This window comes from Dipodomys merriami, unplaced genomic scaffold, assembly GCF_024711535.1.
Source record: "Dipodomys merriami isolate MVZ:Mamm:240054 unplaced genomic scaffold, mDipMer1.0.p SCAF_92, whole genome shotgun sequence".
Lineage (NCBI taxonomy): Eukaryota > Metazoa > Chordata > Mammalia > Rodentia > Heteromyidae > Dipodomys > Dipodomys merriami.
Genome location: NW_027206535.1, coordinates 4,554,767 through 4,575,731, shown reverse-complemented (window position 1 = coordinate 4,575,731; position 20,965 = coordinate 4,554,767). Strand labels below are relative to the sequence as shown.

At 48.9% G+C, this 20,965-nt stretch overlaps 1 protein-coding gene across 5 annotated transcripts in view; it reads left to right on the top strand.

The window, feature by feature from the left end:
• The window catches only part of LOC138821460 (pyruvate kinase PKLR), a 31,059-nt gene that overhangs the window by 6,132 nt on the left and 3,962 nt on the right, over positions 1-20,965 (top strand). The window contains exons 1-9 of one of the 5 annotated variants that reach the window (XM_070013705.1): positions 13,399-13,513; positions 14,914-15,096; positions 18,269-18,360; positions 18,450-18,581; positions 18,771-18,957; positions 19,434-19,704; positions 19,816-19,966; positions 20,217-20,369; positions 20,457-20,623. In XM_070013705.1, the coding sequence (XP_069869806.1) occupies positions 13,414-13,513; positions 14,914-15,096; positions 18,269-18,360; positions 18,450-18,581; positions 18,771-18,957; positions 19,434-19,704; positions 19,816-19,966; positions 20,217-20,369; positions 20,457-20,623 (1,436 nt within the window). In that variant the 5' untranslated portion in view covers positions 13,399-13,413. Of the gene's footprint in view, positions 1-13,398; positions 13,514-13,834; positions 13,892-14,913; positions 15,097-18,268; positions 18,361-18,449; positions 18,582-18,770; positions 18,958-19,433; positions 19,705-19,815; positions 19,967-20,216; positions 20,370-20,456; positions 20,624-20,965 lie in introns of those variants that run through there. The other 4 variants (XM_070013701.1, XM_070013703.1, XM_070013702.1 and 1 more) reach the window with 4 other exon arrangements.

The window sequence follows — 20,965 nt, the reverse complement described above, 5'->3', positions numbered from 1 at the left end:
GGCATTTTCTTCTTCCACTTCTTCCTCTTCTTCCTCCTCTTCCTCCTCCTCCTCCTCCTCCTCCTCCTCTTTCTCCTTCTCCTTCTCCTTATTTTTTATTTTTTTGGCCGGTCCTGGGACCTGAACTCTGGGCTTGGGTGCTGTCCCTCAGCTCTTCAGCTCAAGGCTAGCACTCTACCACTTGAGCCACAGCACCACTTCCGGCTTTTTTCTTTTTGCTTATGTGGTCCTAAGGAATTGAATCAGGGCCTCATTCATGCAAGGCAAGCACTCTACCACTGAGCCACCTTCCCAGCCCCATTTCAACAATATTTCTTCTTCTTTTTTTTTTTTTTTTTTGGGTCCGGTCATGGGGCCTGAACTCTGGGCCTGGGCGCTGTCCCTCAGCTCTTCAGCTCAAGGCTAGAGCTCTGCCATTTGAGCCACAGCGCCACTTTTGGTTTTTTTCTTTTTTTTTGCTTATGTGGGGCTGAGGAATTGAACCCAGAGCCACCTTCCCAGCCCCAGTTTGTTTTTCGACATAAGGACTTGTACATCTCATTGTTGCAATGGGTCCTCCTATATCCCTGTTTTTTGTGGGGTTTTTTGTTGTTGTTGTTTTTTTGGGAGGGGGTCCAGTCATGAGGCATGGACTCTGTGCTTGGGCGCTGTCCCTCAGCTCTTCAGCTCAAGGCTAGCGCTCTACCACTTGAGCCACAGCGCCACTTCCAGCTTTTTTTCTTTTTGCTTATGTGGTGCTGAGGAATCGAACCCAGGGCCTCATGCATGCAAGGCAAGCGCTCTACCACTGAGCCATCTTCCCAGCCCCCTATATCCCTGTTTTAACGATTTGTTTTTTTTCTCTTCCTCTCCACATATACCAACATCATATATAGTGAAACCAGGGGTTATACGGTGGGGGAGGGACATACAAAGCAACAAAGTCATAATCTTATAAATATGTTAGAAACAATCACATGAAAGATCTCTCTCTCTTTTTTTTTTTTTTTTTGTCAGTCGTGGGGCTTGAACTCTGGGCCTGGGCGCTGTCCCTCAGCTCTTCAGCTCAAGGCTAGTGCTCTACCACTTGAGTCACAGCACCACTTCCGGCTTTTTTCTTTTTGCTTATGTGGTGCTGAGGAATTGAACCCAGGGCCTCATGCATGCAAGGCAAGCGCTCTACTACTGAGCCACCTTCCCAGCCCATCTGGCATTTTCTTTATCGTGCAAATGAGGGGGGACAGATTTTGGGAAATTCATGACAAAAATTGAGAACAAGGTGGGCACCAGCGGCTCACAACCTGTAATCCTAACTATTTAGGAGGCTTAGATCTGAGGATCTCAGGAAATTATATGGGACTCCCCTCCCACCCTTTCCACCTCTGCCCTGGTCATGGGGCTTGAACTCTGGGCCTGGGCACTGTCTCTCAGCTATTCAGATCAAGGCTAGTCCTCTACCACTTGAGCCACAGCACCACTTCTGGTTTTCTGGGTCATTTATTTGAAATAAATGTCTCATGGACTTTCATGCCCTGCTGACTTGAACCATTATCTCAGATCTCAGGCTCCTGAGTAGCTAGGATTATAGGCGTGAGCCACCAGCACTTGGTTGGTGAGTCTCTTATCTCCAATAAACTACTTAGGAAAAGCCAGAAATATCACTGTAGATCAAGTGGGAGAGCTCTAGCCTTGAGCACAAAGAGGCTCAGGGACAGTGCTCAGGCACAGAGTTCAAATCCCAGGACCAGAGAAGGGGGGGGGGGGGCGCCGACAAGAGACCTCTTTAGGCCAGAAGCCATTTGCTATAATCCTAGCTACTCAAGAACTTGAGATCTAAGGATCATGGTTCAAAGCCAGCCTGGACAAAAATGTCCCCATGAGATTCTTACCTCCAATTAAACTACTCAAAGCCAGAAGTATGGCTCAAAGTGGTAGGATATTAGCTTTGAGCAAAAGAGATCAGAGACAGTACCTAAGCCCCCCAGTTCAAGCCCTATGACCAACAAAAAAAGAGAGAAAGAAAAACAAAGAAAGAAAAAAGAGATCTCTTTGACTATATTGTTAAGTGGATTTGATATATATTTCTCTCACCCTTTGCTGCTGCTGCTGCTGCTTATTCTCTCCCTCCCTCTCTCTCTCTCTCTCTCTCTCTCTCTCTCTCTCTCTCTCTCTCTCTCTCTCTCTCTCTCTCTCTCTCTCCTTTCTTCAGTTTGAATTCAGGGCCTTCAGCTTACTGGGTAGGCACTCTATCACTTGAGTAATGCCCCCAGCCCCAGCATGATATATATTGCTCTATGCTGCTGTTTGTAGAATGGGAAAGACTATACGTATATTGTTTGTATCTGCAAAACCTTCTTTTGCAACATACTTAGGAAATTCATTCCAGGTGCTGGTGGTTTACATCTAAAATCTTAGTTACTCAGAAGCTCAGATCTGAGGATCAAGGTTTGAATCCAATCCAGAAAGCAAAATCTGTGAGACTCTTATCTCCAACCAGCCACCAAAAAATATGGAAATGGAGCCGTGGCTCAAGTGGTAGAGTGCCAGCCTTGAGCAAAAAAGCTCAGGGATAGTGCCCTTGTCCTGAGTTCAAGTTCCAGGACCAGAAAAAAGAAAGAGAGAGGGAAAGAAGGAGGGAGAGTGGGAGGGAGGGAGGAAAGAAGGAAGGAAGGAAGGAGGGAGGGAAGGAAGAAAGGAAGGAAGGAAGGAAGGAAAATTGAGAAACCTGGAAGGAAGGAAGGAAAACTGAGAAACCTGGTCAGGCTTGGAGGAAAAGAGGACTGGAGGGGAGTTGCGTGGAATGGGAAGACAGAAGCTCTTCACCTACCCCCTGAATTTAGGTATTTATTTAAATACCTATTTAAATAGATAGAAACACATTTTGAGCAAATTACGTGGATGCAAGTCCCCACCCTGATCCTCTACAACAGTCAGAGTCCTTTCTGGAGTACATGCAGAGCAGCAGTTACTGTACTAGAATGCACAGAGCTTCCAGGTGCCACCAACCTTATCACCCTATGCTTTCTTGAAAGTTTGTTAGCTCAGTGTGCAGATGACAAAGCTGACACTAGCTGCAAGCATCTCTCCACCCCAGCCAGGTTTGCATGCATAAAGGTGGAGCAGAACTCCTACATGGTACAATGTACCCCCTGTCCCTGGGCCCCTGCACCCTTGCTCTTGCCTTCTTCCCAGCTAGGCCTGTGGATCTAGAGTGCCCAGCGCTGGCTGGCCACTGCACTTTCCCAGAAGAAAGAGGTGTGCGTATGCCATGCTTTACAGAATTAAGCCACCTTGGGCGGGGTACCTATCATAGACTGGGATGGAGAGAGCAGGGTGAGTGTGCATGCACGTGAGTGTGTTTATGCGAGGTTTCATATGCCAAACAGGTGTGTGATTCTGTACCATGCACGGGGGGCAAAAGAGCATCCAAGGGTGTGTGTGCATGTGTGCATGTATGCAGCACTGCAGTCCAGTCCTTGACTGGATTCGGCTCTTCTGTCAGCTCTTGGGGAAACCACCATGACCACCCTGCCCCAGAGCTTCAGTCTCTCCGGGGCCTCAATGTCTTGGACATAATGTGGTCCCTGTACCTCTCCACCTCCCCATCATATTATTTGATTTTGTGCCAGTCCTAAGTCTTGAACTCAGAGCCTGGGCATTGTCCCTTAACTTCTTTTCTCAAGGCTGGTGCTCTACCACTTGAGCCATAGCTCTACCTTTAGCTTTGTGGTGGTTAATTGAAGATAAGATTCTTATAGACTTTCCTGCTGGGTGGCTTTCAACCACGACCCTCACCTCTCAATCTCACTTCTCATCTTCAGAGGCTGCCATGGTATTGGCTCAACCATTTGTTTATGCAATGGTGAAGCTTTTGTTCTGTGTCCATGTGGGAGAGCCACTGGGCATGTGTGGGAGAGTGCCTAAGCATTTTGGGATGGCAAGGCTAGAGCAGTAAACCTCAATGTTTAGATCCTGGGGACCTATTGTCTCTTTCCCAGTTGTCTCTTCCCAGGCCTCCTGCTGAAGATGGTCTGATTCAGTGAGAAAGTGCAGCCCAGCCCTCCTGTTGAGGCCCAAAGTCAGCCAGAATGCTTTTCCTCCTTGACCTGGTATCAGCTGAAAGCTTCTGCCCCTTGACTGGATAAGACATGGGCTGCTTTGGGGGTACTTCCTGTTTCCAGTTAATCACTTGGAGCTGGGGGGGGGGTCCTCTGGAATTCTTGTCCTCCTAAATGATCCGGAAGTCAACTCAGAATTGCCAAACCATGGCTGACTCAGGTGAGCTGCTTCCCCCACCACAAGCTTCCACTACCATGATGGGCTGCTTCGCCTCGGGCCCAAAGTAATGGAGTCAGTGGATCTTGGATGCAAACTGCTGAAACCTGAGAACATGGAGCAGGAGCCTGGGAAGACAATGAAGCATTGTGGTCCTGTTCAGTAGAAGCTGAGAGTTGCATTCTCAGGGACTAGGCCCTAGCATCTGTGACCTAGACTGTAGATTTTTTTTTTTTTGGGTCGGGTTGTGGTGCCTGAACTCTGAGCCTGGGCGCTGTTCCTTAGCTCTTCAGCTCAAGGCTAGTGCTCTACCACTTGAGCCACAGCACCACTTCCGGCTTTTTTCTTTTTGCTTATGTGGTGCTAAGGAATCGAACCCAGGGCCTCAAGCATGCAAGGCAAGTGCTCTACTACTAAGCCACCTTCCCAGCCCCGATTTTTTTTTTGGGGGGGGGTCCACTCATGGGGCCTGAACTCTGGGCCTGGGCGCTGTCCCTCAGCTCTTCAGCTCAAGGCTAGCGCTCTACCACTTGAGCCACAGCTCCACTTCCTGCTTTTTTCTTTTTGCTTATGTGGTGCTGAGGAATCAAACCCAGGGCCTCAGGCATGCAAGGCAAGCACTCTACCACTGAGCCACCTTCCCAGCCCCACAGATTTTTTGTTGTTGTTGTTGTTTTTTGGGAGGTCTGGTTGTGGGGTCTGAACTCTGGGCCTGGGCGCTGTCCCTCAGCTCTTCAGCTCAAGGCTAGTGCTCTACCCTTTGAGCCACAGCGCCACTTCCAGCTTCTTTTTGCTTATGTGGTGCTGAGGAATCGAACCCAGGGCCTCAGGCAAGGCAAGCGCTCTACCACTGAGCCACCTTCCCAGCCCCATAGATTTTTTTTGTCTTATTCCTCTCTCTCTCTCTCTCTCTCTCTCTCTCTCTCTCTCTCTCTCTCTCTCTCTCTCTCTCTCTCCTTTCTTTCTTTCTTATTTTGCCAGTCCTTAAACTCAGGAACTTGAACTCAGGGTGCTACCCCTTAGCTTTTTTATTTTTTAATTAAAAAAAATCCTTTATTTACAGTTGAAAATTTAAACAGATAATCTTGGTTCTAATCTGTGCACTTCCATGGTCTCTTTATCTAATGAAGTGGTAGCAGGTGGGGAAGCAAAACCAAGAGCCAGAAAATCATCCAGGGCAAGGGAAGCCCTGAATCAGTCTTCATCAGGACGCATCTCCCCACATTTTAAGATTACCACAGGCAACTTGGGCTTATTGTTGGGGCCTGTGGGAACATTCGCAATCTTTCTCACCACTAGAAGTCCATCAATGATTTTTCCAAACACCACATGCTTCCCATCCAGCCAATCACATTTAGAGCAGGTGATGAAGAACTGACAGCCATTTGTTCTGGGACCACTGTTTGCCATAGAAAGAAGGCCTGGAGCAGAGTGTCTAAGTTTAAATTTTTCATCTGCAAATGGCCCCTGGTAAATACTGGCAACTCCTGTACCATTTCCATTAACAAAATCTCCACCCTGAATAATGAAATCCTTTACGACCCTATGGAAAGTGCTCCCTTTGTTTGTTTGTTTGTTTGTTTGTTTTTGGGTCCGGTCGTGGGGCCTGAACTCTGGGCTTGGATGCTGTCCCTCAGCTCTTCAGCTCAAGGCTAGAGCTCTACCACTTGAGCCACAGCGCCACTTCCGGCTTTTTTCTTTTTGCTTATGTGGTGCTGAGGAATCGAACCCAGGGCCTCATGCATGCAAGGCAAGCACTCTACCACTGAGCCACCTCCCCAGCCTCAAAGTGCTCCCTTTGTATCCTATTGGAACCCCATCTTTTCTTAATTCTCCAGTGCAGGAATGCCTAAAGTTCTCAGCCGCCTTAGGCACAACGTCTGCAAACAGCTCAATCTTCATGTGTCCAACCTCATGACAGGGCTTGCCACCGCCATGGCTCCGACCCAGAAGCAGGACTGAGCTTGTTTTGTTGTTTTTTTTTTGCCAGTCTTAGGGCCTGGGCACTGTCCCTTAGCTTCTTTTGCTCAAGGCTAGCATTCTACCACTTGAGCCACTGTGCCACTTCCAGCTTTTTCTGTTTATGTGGTACTGAGGAATCTAACCCAGGGATTTATGCATGCTAGGCAAGCACTCTACCAATAAACCATATTCCCAGTCCTCTTCCTTCCTCCCTTCCTTTCTTTCTTTCTTTTTCTTTCTTTCTATCCTTCTTTTGTTGGTAGTTGGGCTTGAACTCAGGGCCTATGTGCTGCCGTCTCTCATCTTTTTCCCTCAAGGGTAGCAATCTATCACTTTGAGCCACAGTACCACTTTCAGTTTTTTTGGTGATTAATTGGAGATAAGAGTTTCACAGGCCAGGTGTCAGTGGCTCATGCCTGTAATCCTAGCTACTCAGGAGGTTCAAAGCCAGCCCGGGCAGGAAAGGGCATGAAACTCTTTATCTCCAATAAACCGCTAGAGGTGGCTCTGTGACTCAAGTGGTAGAGTGCTAGCCTTGAGCTGAGGGATACCACCCAGGCCCAGAGTTCAAGCCTCATGACAGACAAAAACAAACAAACAAAAAAAAAAAAAACCCACCAGTTTCACAGACTTTTTGCCCAGGCTGGCATTGAACTGCAATCCTCAGATTTCAGCCATCTGAGTAGCATGAGCCATGGCATGAGCCACCAGTGCCTGGTAAGGAGTTTCTTAACAAGATTCTTAGCAGAGCCGGGCACTGGTGGCTCACGCCTGTAATCCTAGCTACTCAGGAGGCTGAGATCCAAGGATCACGGTTCAAAGCCAGCCTGGGCAAGAAAGTCTGTGAAACTTATCTCCAATAAACCACCAGAAACCCAGAAGTGGCGCTATAGCTCAAGTGGTAGAGTGCTCGCCTTGAGGTGAAGAGCTGAGGGAAAGCGCTCAGGCCCAGAGTTCAAACCCCACTATCTACAAAAAAAAAAAAAAAAATTCTTAGCAGAAGTATGGGCAGCATGGGGCTGGGAAGGTGGCTCAGTGGTAGAGCGCTTGCCTTGCATGCCTGAGGCCCTGGGTTCGATTCCTCAGCACCACATAAAGAAAAAAGCTGGAAGTGGCACTGTGGCTCAAGTGGAAGAGCATTAGCCTTGAGCTGAAGAGCTGAGGGACAGCGCCCAGGCCCAGAGTTCAGGTCCCATGACCGGATCCCCCCCCCAAAAAAAAGAAGTATGGGCAGCAGAACTGGTTAATATCAAGGGATGAGACATAGCCCCAGATCAGTAACAATGGGCTGCTTACCTCTAAAGTGCCCTAGGGATGGGAGAGGATGGCTTCTAGAATCTGGACAGAAAGGGCCCCTTAGCAGTAGCAAGGACCTCAGGGAATTCACAAGGTGGGGGAGTTAGGCATGTACATGCCTTATTCTCATGTTATTCTCATGGGTGCCAAACCCTGCAGAAGCCACTGGCCAAAGCCAAGGCCTCTTACCTAGAAGCAAAATGGTAGAGAAGAATCTAGAGGTCATAGTTATATAAAACAAGCTATCTAGAGCTCTGGTTTACCAACCTGTCACTCCTACCTCCCTTCTAGGCCATCTGGACAGGAAAACAGACTTGTACATGAGGGACTGAATGCTATATGTTCACATATGAAGTATTTAGCAACAAAGTTTAACTGCTTGTAGATAGTAGTGATTATCATCTCAAATTTAGCCTTTCATTCTCTCTAGCCCCACCCCATTTCAAACTTACTTCTTCACTCAACTACCCAACTGCTCAAGTTGGAACAACACTAATCCAGACTTTCCCTTTGCCTTGTCTTTTTCCGCCCCCCCCCCCCCAATCCTGGGGCTTGAACACTGTCCCTGTGCTCCTTTTTGCTCAAGGCTAGCAATCTACTACTTTGAGCCACAGCACTACTTCCAGCCTTTTCTGTAATTAACTGGAGATAAGACTATTAGGGACTTTCCTGCCCAGGCTGGCTTTGAACTTCAATCCTCATATCTCAGTCTACTAAGAAGTGTAAGTGTGAGCTACTTACCCTTGGCCTTTTCTATCTTTCTATGCCTCCCTAATCCTTTGGCTGAAGACAAGTCCCACTTAGAAGTTAACTGCTAAATCTTTCCTTGGATTCATAACATCTACACGGCCTTAGTAACATCTTTTTTTTCTTAACTGGTCACAGGAGACCAAAGTCCCTTGCCACATCCTAGAGAAGACACACGCCCTTTGCTGATGAAGATACCACTCCCTGTGGCCTCACAACCTCTTGCTTCCTGTAACAGCCCTTCTTGTCTCGTGACCTCAGAGATATAAAGCTTTTTTTTTTGGGGGGGGGGGGTCCGGTTGTGGGGCTTGAACTCTGGGCCTCAGCGCTGTCCCTCAGCTCTTCAGCTCAAGGCTAGCGCTCTACCACTTGAGCCACAGGGCCACTTCTGGCTTTTTTTCTTTTTGCTTATGTGGTGCTGAGGAATCGAACCCAGGGCCTCAGGCTTGCAAAACAAGCACTCTACCACTGAGCCACCTTCCCAGCCCCGAGATATAGAGCCTCCTCTAACTTCTTTGGAGCCTGCCTTGAATAAACCTGATTCAAATAAACCTACCAACATTTTGTCTCCTGAATACTGATACTCAACTGGGGAACAACCTGAACATCTGACCTCAGCAAAGTCAGACTCCTTAGTGTTGTCCTCCAGGAGATGGGATCCTCCCTACCTCCACCCCCACCATTTTATTCTGTCTGCTTTCCTCCAAAATGTATCTCAAAGCCAAGTCCCTCTCTCCACCCCTACTGCTACCAGGTTAGTCCATCATCTTCCCACCTGGATTACTCCTGAGGCCTCCCACTGCTCTCCTAGCATCAGCCCTAAAGCATTAGTTGTACCATATATAGTACAAGGCCCTACTCTGGTCCCCAGTTCACCATGGGCCATGCCCTTCCATGCCAAGCCGCATTGCTGTAGCTCTTCCTTGCTTTGGCACCAACCTTTATCTTCCTCAATGCCTTGACCTAAGCAGGGAGCCAGTGGTTCACACCGGTAATCCTAGAGACTCTGGAGACCAAGATCTGAGGATTACAGTTTGAAGACAGCCTAGGCAGGAAAAGTCTGTGAGACTCTTATCCTCAATTAACCACACCAAAAAAGCAGGAAGTGGACTGTTGGCTCAAGTGGTAGAGCACTAGCCTTAAAGCAGCTCAAGGATAGCACCTAGGCCCTGAGTTCAAGTCCCAGGACTGGCAAAAAAAAAAAAAGGCTTGACAAGTATTATTACCCCAGAAGAGATCCCCTGCAGCCAGGTGCCCGTGGATCATACCTGTAATCCTAACTACTCAGGAGGCTGAGATATGAGAAGGTCAGTTTAAAGCCAGCCCAGGCAGGAAAGTCCCTGAGACTCTTATCTTGAATAAACTACCAGAAAACCAGAAATGGCACTGTGGCTCAAGTGATAGAATGTTCACATTGTGCTGAAATGCTAAGGGACAATGCCCAGGCCCAGAGTTCAAGTCTCATGACTGACAAAAAAAGAGAGAAAGATTCCTTGCTCCTTTGTTCTCTGCTGGTTCCTTTTCAGACTTCAAATCTCAGTTGAAATATGATCACATCAGGCTGGAAGCACAGCTCAGTGTTAGATTACCTGCCTAGCAAGCAGGAGGCCCTGAATTCAAATCCCAGCATTGTCAATAAAATAAAATAATCACATCAAAGAAGCTCATATCTCTAATCCTAGATACTCAGGTGGCTGAGATCTGGAGATCGAGGTTGTAAGTCGACCTGGGCAGACAGATCCATGAGACTCTTTTTTTTTTTCTTTTGGTCCAGTCGTGGGGCCTGAACTCTGGGCCTGGGCACTGTCCCTCAGCTCTTCAGCTCAAGGCTAGCACTCTACCACTTGAGCCACAACACCACTTCTGGCTTTTTTTTTTTTGCTTATGTGGTGCTGAGGAATTGAACCCAGGGCCTCAAGCATGCAAGGCAAGCTTGCTCTGCCACTAAGCCACCTTCCCAGCCCCATCCATGAGATTCTTTTTTTTGGGTCCGGTCGTGGGGCCTGAACTCTGGGCCTGGGCACTGTCCCTCAGCTCTTCAGCTCAAGGCTAGCGCTCTACCACTTGAGCCACAGCGCCACTTCCGGCTTTTTTCTTTTTGCTTATGTGGTGCTGAGGAATCAAACCCAGGGCCTCATGCATGCAAGGCAAGGGCTCTACCATTGAGCCACCTTCCCAGCCCATCCATGAGATTCTTTTGTTTTTTTTTGGGGGGGGTCTGGTTGTGGGGCTTGAACTCTGGGCCTGGGCACTGTCCCTCAGCTCTTCAGCTCAAAGCTAGTGCTCTACCACTATGAGCCACAGCACTACTTCCAGCTTTTTTCTTTTTGCTTATGTGGTGCTGAGGAATCGAACCCAGGGCTTCATGCATGCAAGGCAAGCACTCTACCACTGAGCCACCTTCCCAGCCCCCATCTATGAGGTTCTTATCTCCAGTTAACTAGCAAAAATCCAGACGTGGAGGTGTGGCTCAGTTAGTAGAACATAAGCCTTGACTAGAAAAAGCTAAACAACAGCATAAGACACTGACTTCAATCCCCCAGTACTGGCGCGCGTGCACGCACACACACACACACACAAAGAAGTCCTCCCAACCACTTTGTTTTCTAAAATAAATTTTCCTCTCTACCTACTGTCCTCTCTTCTCTGTCCAGCACTCTTTAATAGCATACAAGTTGGAGCTATACATTTATTTCTTTGAGCTATAGATGTATTTCCCACCCACAGAATTTATAGTATAATAGTTATATAACAATTTGTTTATTTCCCTGTTACACTGTAGAGTCTGTAGATGAAAAAGGCCTGATTTGCTTCACTCATCACTATATCCTCAGGGCCTGGCAAGGAGGAGGTGCTCAACAAATACTGGACAGTGGTGACCAGGCAAGTGGCATATATACATACATATATATATATATATATATATATATATGTATGTATATGCCACTTATATATGTTGCCATATATATGTTGCCATACAAAAAAGCCTTTGAGAATCCTACTGTTTTGATGAGGCTAGAGTTAGAATTCCCATAGGATTGCCCCACACCATCCCAGTTCCCGAATTCCAGAGAAATAAGCACTAAATGTCATGGTGGTCAGCCCAAAACATTTTTCAGGGGGAATTTACACAAAGTGGGGGCTACAGTGCTCCCCATGGTGGACAGCAAGACAAGGAACATTCTGCCTGGGCATGACTGCAAGGAGGAAGTTGGGCTGTGGAGTTTGCTAGGGCCGAAGGGACCGGATGCTTATGTGTAAGGAGATAGCGCTGATTAACAACTGAAACCAGTTTATCAGTGCCAGGGAAATGTTCATGTCCTCAGCTTGAGTTCACAGAGTGGTTTTTCATATTTCTGGGTCAGGATAGAGAAACAATTGGGGAAACTGAGAGATCCAGTGTACTATCAATGACTTGCCCCTTTCTTTGGACTTTAGTCGCTATCCTAAAACCCCTGCTTCCTCAATGCATCTAACTCACTTCAATGACGTATAAAAGGGGGTAGAGAATGGGGATGATATCACTGGCAAAAATAAGCATTATCTGATGACCAGATAGTGAGAATGAATTGAAAATTGATCATCAAAAATGGGTGAGAGGAGGCTGGGAATGTGGCTTAGTGGCAGAGTGCTTGCCTAGCACGCATGAGGCCCTGGGTTCGATTCCTCAGTACCACATAAGCAGAAAAAGCTGGAAGTGGTGCTGTGGTTCAAGTGGTCGAGCACTAACCTTGAGCACAGAGAGTCTCAAGGACAGTGCCCAGGCCCTGAGTTCAAGCCTCAGGACTGGCAAAAAAAAAAAAAAAAAAAGTGAGAGAACTGGCATTGGTGGCTCATTGCATAATCCTAGCTACTCAGGAGGCTGAGATCTGAGGACTGCAGTTCAAAGCCAACCCAGACAGGAAAGTCTGTGAGACTCTTTTTTTTTTTTTTGGGGGGGGGGTCCAGTCGTGGGGCCTGAACTCTAGCCCTGGGCGCTGACCCTCAGCTCTTCAGCTCAAGGCTAGTGCTCTACCACTTGAGCCACAGCGCCACTTCCGGCTTTTTTCTTTTTGCTTATGTGGTGCTAAGGAATCGAACCAGGGTCTCATGCATGCAAGGCAAGTGCTCTACCACTGAGCCACCTTCCCATCCCCTCTCTGTGAGACTCATATCTCCAATAAACCACCAAAACAAACAAACAAACAAACAGAAGTAGCTGTGGCTCAAGTGGTAGAACACTTGCCTCGAGTTGAAGAAGCTCAGGGACAGCACCCAGGCCCACCTAGAGTTCAAGTCTTACGACCAACACCCCCCCCCCAAAAAAAGGGCAATAGAGCTGGAAATGTGGCTCAATGGTAGAATGTTTGCCTAGCATGCATGAAGCCCTGGGTTAGATTCCTCAGTACCACATAAACAGAAAAAGCTGGAGTGGTGCTGTAGCTCAAGGAGTAGAGCTTGAGCCTTGAGCAAAAGAAGCTCAGGGATAATGCCCTGGCCCTGAGTTCAAGCCCCAGGACTAGCAATAAAAAAAGTGAGAAGCCAAGTTCTGGTGGCTCAAGCCTGTAATCCTAGCTACTCAGGAGGCTGAGATCTGAGGATCATAGTTCATAGCCAACCTGGGCAGGAAAGTCTATGAGACTCTTTTTTTTTTTTTTTTTTTTTTTTTGGGTCCGGTCGTGGGGCCTGAACTCTGGGCCTGGGCGCTATCCCTCAGCTCTTCAGCTTAAGGCTAGCACTCTACCACTTGAGCCACAGCACCACTTCCGGCTTCTTTCTTTATGCTTATGTGGTGCTGAGGAATCAAACCCAGGGCCTTGAGCATGCAAGGCAAGTGCTCTACCACTGAGCCACCTTCCCAGCCCCGTCTGTGAGACTCTTATCTCCAGTAAACTACTCAAAAAGCCAGAAGTGTACTGTGACTCAAGTGGTAGAGTGAAAGAATCTCAGGAGAGTGCCCAGGCCCAGAGTTCAAGCCCCAGGACCAGCAAAAAAAACAAAAAACAAAGTGAGCTTGGGGGAGTATAACAGAGGCAGGGGCAGAGAGCTGTCAGGTCTGGAGGAAGGACTGGGTGGGGGGGATGGGATTGCCTATGGGGTGTGCCCCTTTTCTATTCTCTGGGTCTCCTAGATAAACCCAGCAGTTTTGTCCTCCCAGCCCCACACTTCGAGAGCATGTCAATCCAAGAGAACATTCAGTTCCAGCAGCTTTGGTCATGGATCTCACAGTCCCAAAAGGACTTAGCAAAGTCTATACTAACTGGGGCTCCAGGAGGTAAGAAGGAAGACAGAAGCTATTGAGCATAGAGGGAAATGAGGGTACAAATCAGAAGTGGAGGAAGAGGGATTTGGGGAGGATTTATCAGAGTGTCCCTGGTGTTAAACATGGACCCTGGTCTGAGCTTCTGGTTCAGGCCCCATGTGTGAGCCAAATGGGAGCCTACAGCATGGGCTCCACAGGGCATTCTCGTGGTTCCTGGACTCTGGCCCCTGACATACAGAGTTTCTATTGGCAGATGAGATGTTCACTGGTGACACTTTAACCAGTCCTCAAGGCTGATCCACAGCCTAGCCAGACCTTTGCCTCTGTCAGTGTCATATTGTGAAGCAGACCTACAGAGACGGACGGGGTAGGCGTGCGGTGACATGGAAGGTGCAGATGGGCAGGCAACTCCTCTGGGGTGGATGGGTCAATTCTCCCCCAAACCCCCATACACCCGGAGCCATATTGAATAGGGTAAAGTCACCCAGGAGCAGGGTGAAAAAATCAGCTAATTGCCTGGGGTGGAAGGAAACAAACAGGGACTTGAGTGGCTCCTGGGTAAGATAATAAGGGGCACTGTGAACTAGACATGGGAGGGAGCTGAGCTGAGGGAAGTACCCATCTACAGGGCAAGAACTCTGGGATTGTGAAGGGTCTATGTAGTTGGGTGGTCTCTCTGCTCTCTCTCTGTTCTTTCTCTCTCTTTGCTCTTTTCTAGCTCTTTTCTCTCTCTTTCCTCTCTCTTTCCCAGCTCTCTCTCTTTCCCAGGCCTTTCCCAGCCACATGGAGTGCCAACCTTGCCTGGTCCCAGCAGGTCTACTGAATAAACCTACCCCTTACCTGAATACCACGTGCGTGGTGCAGTTCTTACCTGGCTACCTCTTTTTAAAAACCTAACATAAATGGTGCCTATATAGTTGGGTGATCAAGTACTTGAGGCTAAGATTGGTCCAACTGAGAGTTGAATCCCTTAAGAACCTGCATGATCTTGGGGAATTTATTTTAGCTTAGCCTCTACTTCCTTATCAATAAAAGTGAGATAATTAGAGCATTTCAGAGTATATGCTTTATAAACTCCTTAGCATTAAATGAGATACTCTATGCAGAATGCCTAGTTCAAAAGAAGGCCTCAGGGCTAGGAATGTGGCTTAGTAGTAGAGTGCTTGTCTAAGCATGCTTGAAAAGGCCAGAAGTGGCATTGTGGCTCAAGGGATAGAGTGCTATCCTTGAGCAAAAGAAGCTCAGGGATAGTGCCCAGGCCCTGAGTTCAAGCTCCAGGACTGGCAAAAAAAAAAAAAAAAAGTCTCCACAGAAATTAGAGAGCTGAGAGGACGACTATAGAATACACTGAGGTACGCCGTGTGGAGGAAAGGCAGGCCTTGCAATCCTTGAGACCCCTTCTACTACTGCAGGACCAGCGGGGTATCTGCGTCGTGCTAGCATAGCCCAGCTAACTCAGGAGATGGGGACAGCCTTCTTCCAGAAGCAGCAGCTATCAGCCGCTATGGCAGACACCTTTCTCGAACACCTCTGCCTGCTGGACATCGACTCTGAGCCAGTAGCTGCTCGAAGTACCAGCATCATTGCCACCATTGGTAAGTCCACACGTCCCCTAGCAACTTCAAACACCATCTCCGGTGTGTCGAAAGAGATTTCCTGTGTCTTGTGTGTGTGTGTGTGTGTGTGTGTGTGTGTGTGTGTGTGTGTGTGTGTGTGTGTGTGTGTGTGTGTGTGTGTGTGTGTGTGTGTGTGTGTTAGTGGGGTTTGAACTCAGGGCCTTACACTTTGTAAAAACAAGGCTAGTGCTGCTGCTCAAGGCTAGTGCTCTACCACTTGAACCACACTCCACTTGTTTTTTTGCTGGTTAATTAGAGATTAAATTCTCCTGGACTTCTCTGCCAGGACTGGTTTTGAACCATGATCCTTAGATCTCAGCCCCCTGAGTAACTAGGATTACAGGAGTGAGCCACCACCATTGGGCTTATTTCCTCAGTCACTAGGATTATAGGTATGAGCCACCAGCACCCGGCTGACATACTCTTACATTTTAACCAAATCATCCTGGTTCCTGGATTGAAAATAGATGGGGGGGGGGAGGCATTGAGTGAGGACAGAAGCTGCTCCTGTAGTATTTCTCACTGAGTCCAGGTGATAGCAGGAGTGGAGGGGCTGGGAAGGTGGCTCAGTGGTAGAGCGCTTGCCTTGCATGCATGAGGCCCTGGGTTCGATTCCTCAGCACCACATAAGCAAAAAGAAAAAAGCCGGAAGTGGCGCTGTGCTTCAACTGTTAAGAGCGCAAGCCTTGAGCTGAAGAGCTGAGGGACAGCGCCCAGGCCCAGAGTTCAGGCCCACGACTGGATTCCCCCCCCCCCCCCAAAAAAAAAGAAGATAGCAGGGGTGGAGGCCAGAAATGATCTGATGATTCTGGATTCATTATGAAGGCAGATCTAAAAGGTTTTCCTATTGAACTAGACAAATATGGGGTGAAGCTGACGCACAGAAGAAAGGAGTCAAGACCAACTGCAGACTTTGGAAGGAGGAACTGAAAGATATCATTACCACCTGGAAAGGAAAAAATCTAGTGGGAAAATTATGGGAGATCAGGATTTCAGTTTGGATGATTGAATTTGAGGTGCATTATTATTATTATTTTTGGGTCCGTCATGGGGCTTGAACTCTGGGCCTGGGCGGCGCGGTCCCTGGGCTCTTCAGCTCAAGGTGAGCGCTCTACCACTTGAGTCACAAGTTTTCCAGTGGTTTATTCAGATAAGAGTCTCACGGACTTTCCTGCCTGGGCTGTACTGCCTGGGCTGGTATTGAACGGTGATCCTCAGATCTCAGCCTCCCGAGTAGCTAGGATTACAGGTGTGAGCCACCGGCACCCAGCTGAGATGTGTATTAAACATCCAAGGTTGATACAGAGTTGGCAGTGTAATGCACAGTTTAGGGACTGGAGAAAGGACTGGATCAGAAATATAAACTATGAGTCATCTGTATATAGATAGTATTTCAAGTCATGATAATAGTTGAGATAACCGAAGGGGTACAGTTAAAATGACAGATGGGGATGTAACTCAGTGGTAAAGCATAGGCTTTGCATTAGCAAGTCCCTGGGTGTGATCCCTAGGCTCAACAGAGATCTGCCAGGCACCATTGGCTCATGCCTGTAATCCTAGTCACTCAGGAAGCTGAGATCTGAGGATGGAGGTGGTTCAAAGCCAGCCCCAGAAGAAATATCCCTGGGAGACTCTCATCTCCAATTAACCACTCAAAAACTGGAAGTGGAGCTGTGGCTTGAAGTGGTAGAGTTCTAGCCTTGAGCGAAAAAGCTTAGGGACAGCACCCATGCCCTGAGTTAAAGCCCTATGACAGATTAAAAAAAAAAAAAGACATAAGAACTGGACATTGGGCTGGAAATGTGGCTTAGTAAGAGCGTGCTTGCCTAGCATGCATGAAGCCCTGGGTTCCATTCCTCAGTACCACATAAATAGAAAATGCTGGAAGTGGCACTTTGGCTCAAGTGGCAGAGTGCTAACCTTGAGCAAAAGTAGCTCAGGGGCCAGGCGCTGGTGGCTCACACTCTTAATCCTAGCTATTCAGGAGGCTGAGATCTGAGGATCGCAGTTCAAAGCCAGCCAGGGCAAGAAAGTCCATGAGACTCTTATCTCCAATAAACCACTCAGCAAACAGGAAGTAGCGCTGTGGCTCAGTGGTAGAGTGCTAGCCATGAGCTGAAGAGCTGAGAGACAGGACCAAGGCCCAGAGTTCAAGCTTCATGACTGACAAAAAAAGTATCTCAAGGACAGTGCCCAGGCCCTGAGTTCAAGCCCCAGGACTGGTAGCAAAAAAATAAAAACCTAAAACAACTGGACATCTACTGAAGAAGGGAGACTAAGAAAAGAAGAGAGGGAAGTCAAGAGAGCAGATGTCTTGGAGGTCAGGGGAAAGAGCTGGGTGCAGCTAAGTGGTGGAACACCTGCCCATAGTATACAGAAGGCCCTGGATTCAATCTCTTGAACAACAACAACAGAAAAGAGGTTCAGATGGCACATACCTTTAATCCTAGTGACTCAGGACAGGCTGAGACTAGTTTAAAACTAATATCACAGAAAACTCCATGAGAATCTTATCTCCAACTTACCAGTAAAAAAAAAAAAAAAAAAAAAAAGCTGGAAGTAGAGGTGTGATTTAAGTGCTCCAATGTGAGCCTCAAGCAAAAAAGCGAGAGGGGGGGAGAGGGAGAGAGAGAGAGAGAGAGAGAGAGAGAATATCAAAAGCTGTTGATGGGGGGCTGGGAAGGTGGTTCAGTGGTAGAGCGCTTGCCTTGCATGCATGAGGCCCTGGGTTCGATTCCTTAGCACCACATAAGCAAAAAGAAAAAAGCCAGAAGTGGCACTGTGGCTCAAGTGGTAGAGCGCTAGCCTTGAGCTGAAGAGCTGAGAAAGCACCCAGGCCCAGAGTTCAGGCCCCATGACTGGACCTCCCCCCCCCCCAAAAAAAAAAGCTGTTGATAGCCCATGGAGAAGACCGAATATTCTCAGTTGACAGAACTCAACTCTCAGTCAATGAGGCTTCTCAGCCTTAAAGCTTCAGACCTGTCCCCCAAAACCTTCATCTGACTTTTACCTCTACCCATGCTGCCTTCCTAAGTGTGTAAATATTGGTTAGATCCGGGAATAATGGTCAGGTATCTGGACTCCTTGGCTGTGCGGCTGGAAGCTTTGGGTTTGGTTGTCCCTTGAGTTTGAGGGGAATCTCTGGTTCCAGGTCCAGCATCTCGCTCCGTGGAGCGCCTCAAGGAGATGATCAAGGCCGGGATGAACATTGCAAGACTCAACTTTTCCCACGGTTCCCACGAGGTGCAGGGAGGTTGGGTGAAGGGTGGAGCTGGAGGAGGCTTCTGGAAATGAATACCTCCTGAAATCTCGGTTCCGGGCCCGCCCCTCAGTACCATGCTGAGTCCATCGCCAACATCCGGGAGGCAGCGGAGAGCTTTGCAACTTCCCCGCTCAGTTACCGGCCTGTGGCCATCGCTCTGGACACCAAGGGGCCGGAGATTCGAACTGGGATCCTGCAGGGGGTGAGAGAAGAGGCTTCACCCAGCCAGGGAAGTGGGCTGTCATTTGGGGGCGTGGCTAGGGAAACAGGCAGGGTGTGGGGGCGGTCCAGGGGGCGGGGCATCATGCAGTGCGTGGAGCTAGCCAATGGGCGGGGCTAGGGGCGGGCCTTGGAGGGTCGAGGCTCACGCCAGCTCTGGCCCCACCCCCAGGGCCCGGAGTCGGAAGTGGAGATTGTGAAGGGCTCCCGGGTGCTGGTGACTGTGGACTCAGCCTTCCGCACGCAGGGGAACGCGAGCACGGTGTGGGTGGACTACCCCAATATCATCCGGGTCGTTGCAGTGGGGGGCCGCATCTACATTGACGACGGGCTCATCTCCCTCGTGGTCCAGAAAATCGGTGGGGATGCTCCTCCCGCTGAGCACATTCCTTCCCCTTTGGCGCCCCCATTCGCTCTTACTCCAACCACACCTTTCACTGGCCATTCGTGCTTCCCCGCCTGACTTGGAGTCACCAGCACCCTACTCCGGCCCTCTCCAGGGGTGGGGGGGCTGGATTTGCGGGTTATTCATTTGTTTTTGCACAGACATCTGTCTGTGGGCTCAGAACAAGTGGAAGCGACAAGCACATGACTCTCTTTCTTTCTCTTTCTGTCTGTCTCTGTCTCTGTCTCTCTCTCGTTTCAGTCGTGGGGCTTGAACTCTGGGCCTGGGTGCTGCCCCTGAGCTCTTCAGATCAAGGCTATTGCTCTACCACTTGAGCCACAGCGCCAGACTCTTAAATCTCTTGAGGGTTCAAGCCCGGAATTTGCTCTGTTGTGACTCTGCCTTAACCTCCCTACCCTTGACAAAAACTGTCTTTCTCCATGCCCATAGGCCCAGAGGGGCTGGTGACTGAAGTGGAAAACGGCGGTATGCTGGGCAGCAGGAAGGGAGTGAACTTGCCAGGCACAGAGGTGGACCTGCCTAGTCTATCTGAGCAAGATGTCAAGGACCTGTGCTTCGGGGTGAAGCATGGTGTGGACATCATCTTTGCCTCCTTTGTGCGCAAAGCCAGTGATGTGGCTGCTGTCCGGGCTGCCCTGGGGCCAGAAGGAGAGAACATTAAAATTATCAGCAAAATTGAGAACCATGAAGGCGTGAAGAAGTAAGGCTTAGTCTTTGTTATTGTCAGGCCTATATCCATTGTCCCTCTTCTGCCTGCTGCCCTCTGCCATTTCTTGGCTCTGCCCCAGCCCTGATTCCTCCAACTGCCCAGGTTTGATGAAATCTTGGAGGTGAGCGATGGCATCATGGTGGCACGGGGAGACCTGGGCATTGAGATCCCAGCTGAAAAGGTTTTTCTGGCTCAGAAGATGATGATTGGGCGCTGCAACTTGGCAGGCAAGCCCGTGGTCTGCGCTACACAGGTCTGGAGTGAACCCTTGGCACTGGGGTACTCTATGGGTTATACAGACACTGAAGGTGGATATCCACACATTAAATCTACACCACACTGGCTGCTCAGTGTTTCATCCTGAAGCAATGCAGTTAAGTACAAATACTGTGATGTGACCGTTATTTTTAGATAAGAAAACTCAACTGTCAGGGTCCAGGGCTGGACTTGTAAGTTACCCAGAGGATGACTCCTACAGTTCTGATATCCATGGTGTTCCCTAGATGCTGGAGAGCATGATCACCAAAGCCCGCCCAACTCGGGCAGAAACAAGTGACGTGGCAAATGCTGTACTGGATGGAGCAGACTGTATCATGTTGTCTGGAGAGACTGCCAAAGGCAACTTTCCTGTAGAAGCTGTGAGGATGCAACATGCGGTAGGAGCTCAAGATGAAAGGCCATGAAACTAAACTTCTTTGAGTCCCTTGTTGCCCCTGCCCAGCCTGACCTCTTGATGCCTTCAGATTGCCAGAGAGGCAGAGGCTGCCGTGTACCACCGGCAGCTGTTTGAGGAGCTACGGCGAGCAGTGCCACTGAGCCGTGATCCCACCGAGGTCACTGCCATTGGTGCTGTGGAGGCTGCCTTTAAGTGCTGTGCTGCTGCCATCATCGTGCTGACCACAACTGGCCGGTGAGGGGCACATCACACCAGATAGGGCTTTACTCAGGGGAGGCTGGGGGACCCCCAGGCCTGAATATTGTCTGATGGCCAGGGAAGAGTACTGCTTCAGGGCAAGAAGAGCTAGAGGCCAGTAGAGGCAGATCTTGAGGTAGACCAGGACTTGTACAGTGAACTCCAAGGGGACGAGTTGGGGACAGTGGCGGGGGGACTGGGAATGTGGCTTAGTGGTAGAGTGCTTGCCTAGCATGCATGAAACTCTGGGTTCAATTCTTCATAATAATAATTCCATGTGAATAGAAAAAGCTGGAAGTGGATCTGTGGCTCAAGTGGTAGATTGCTAGCCTTGAACAA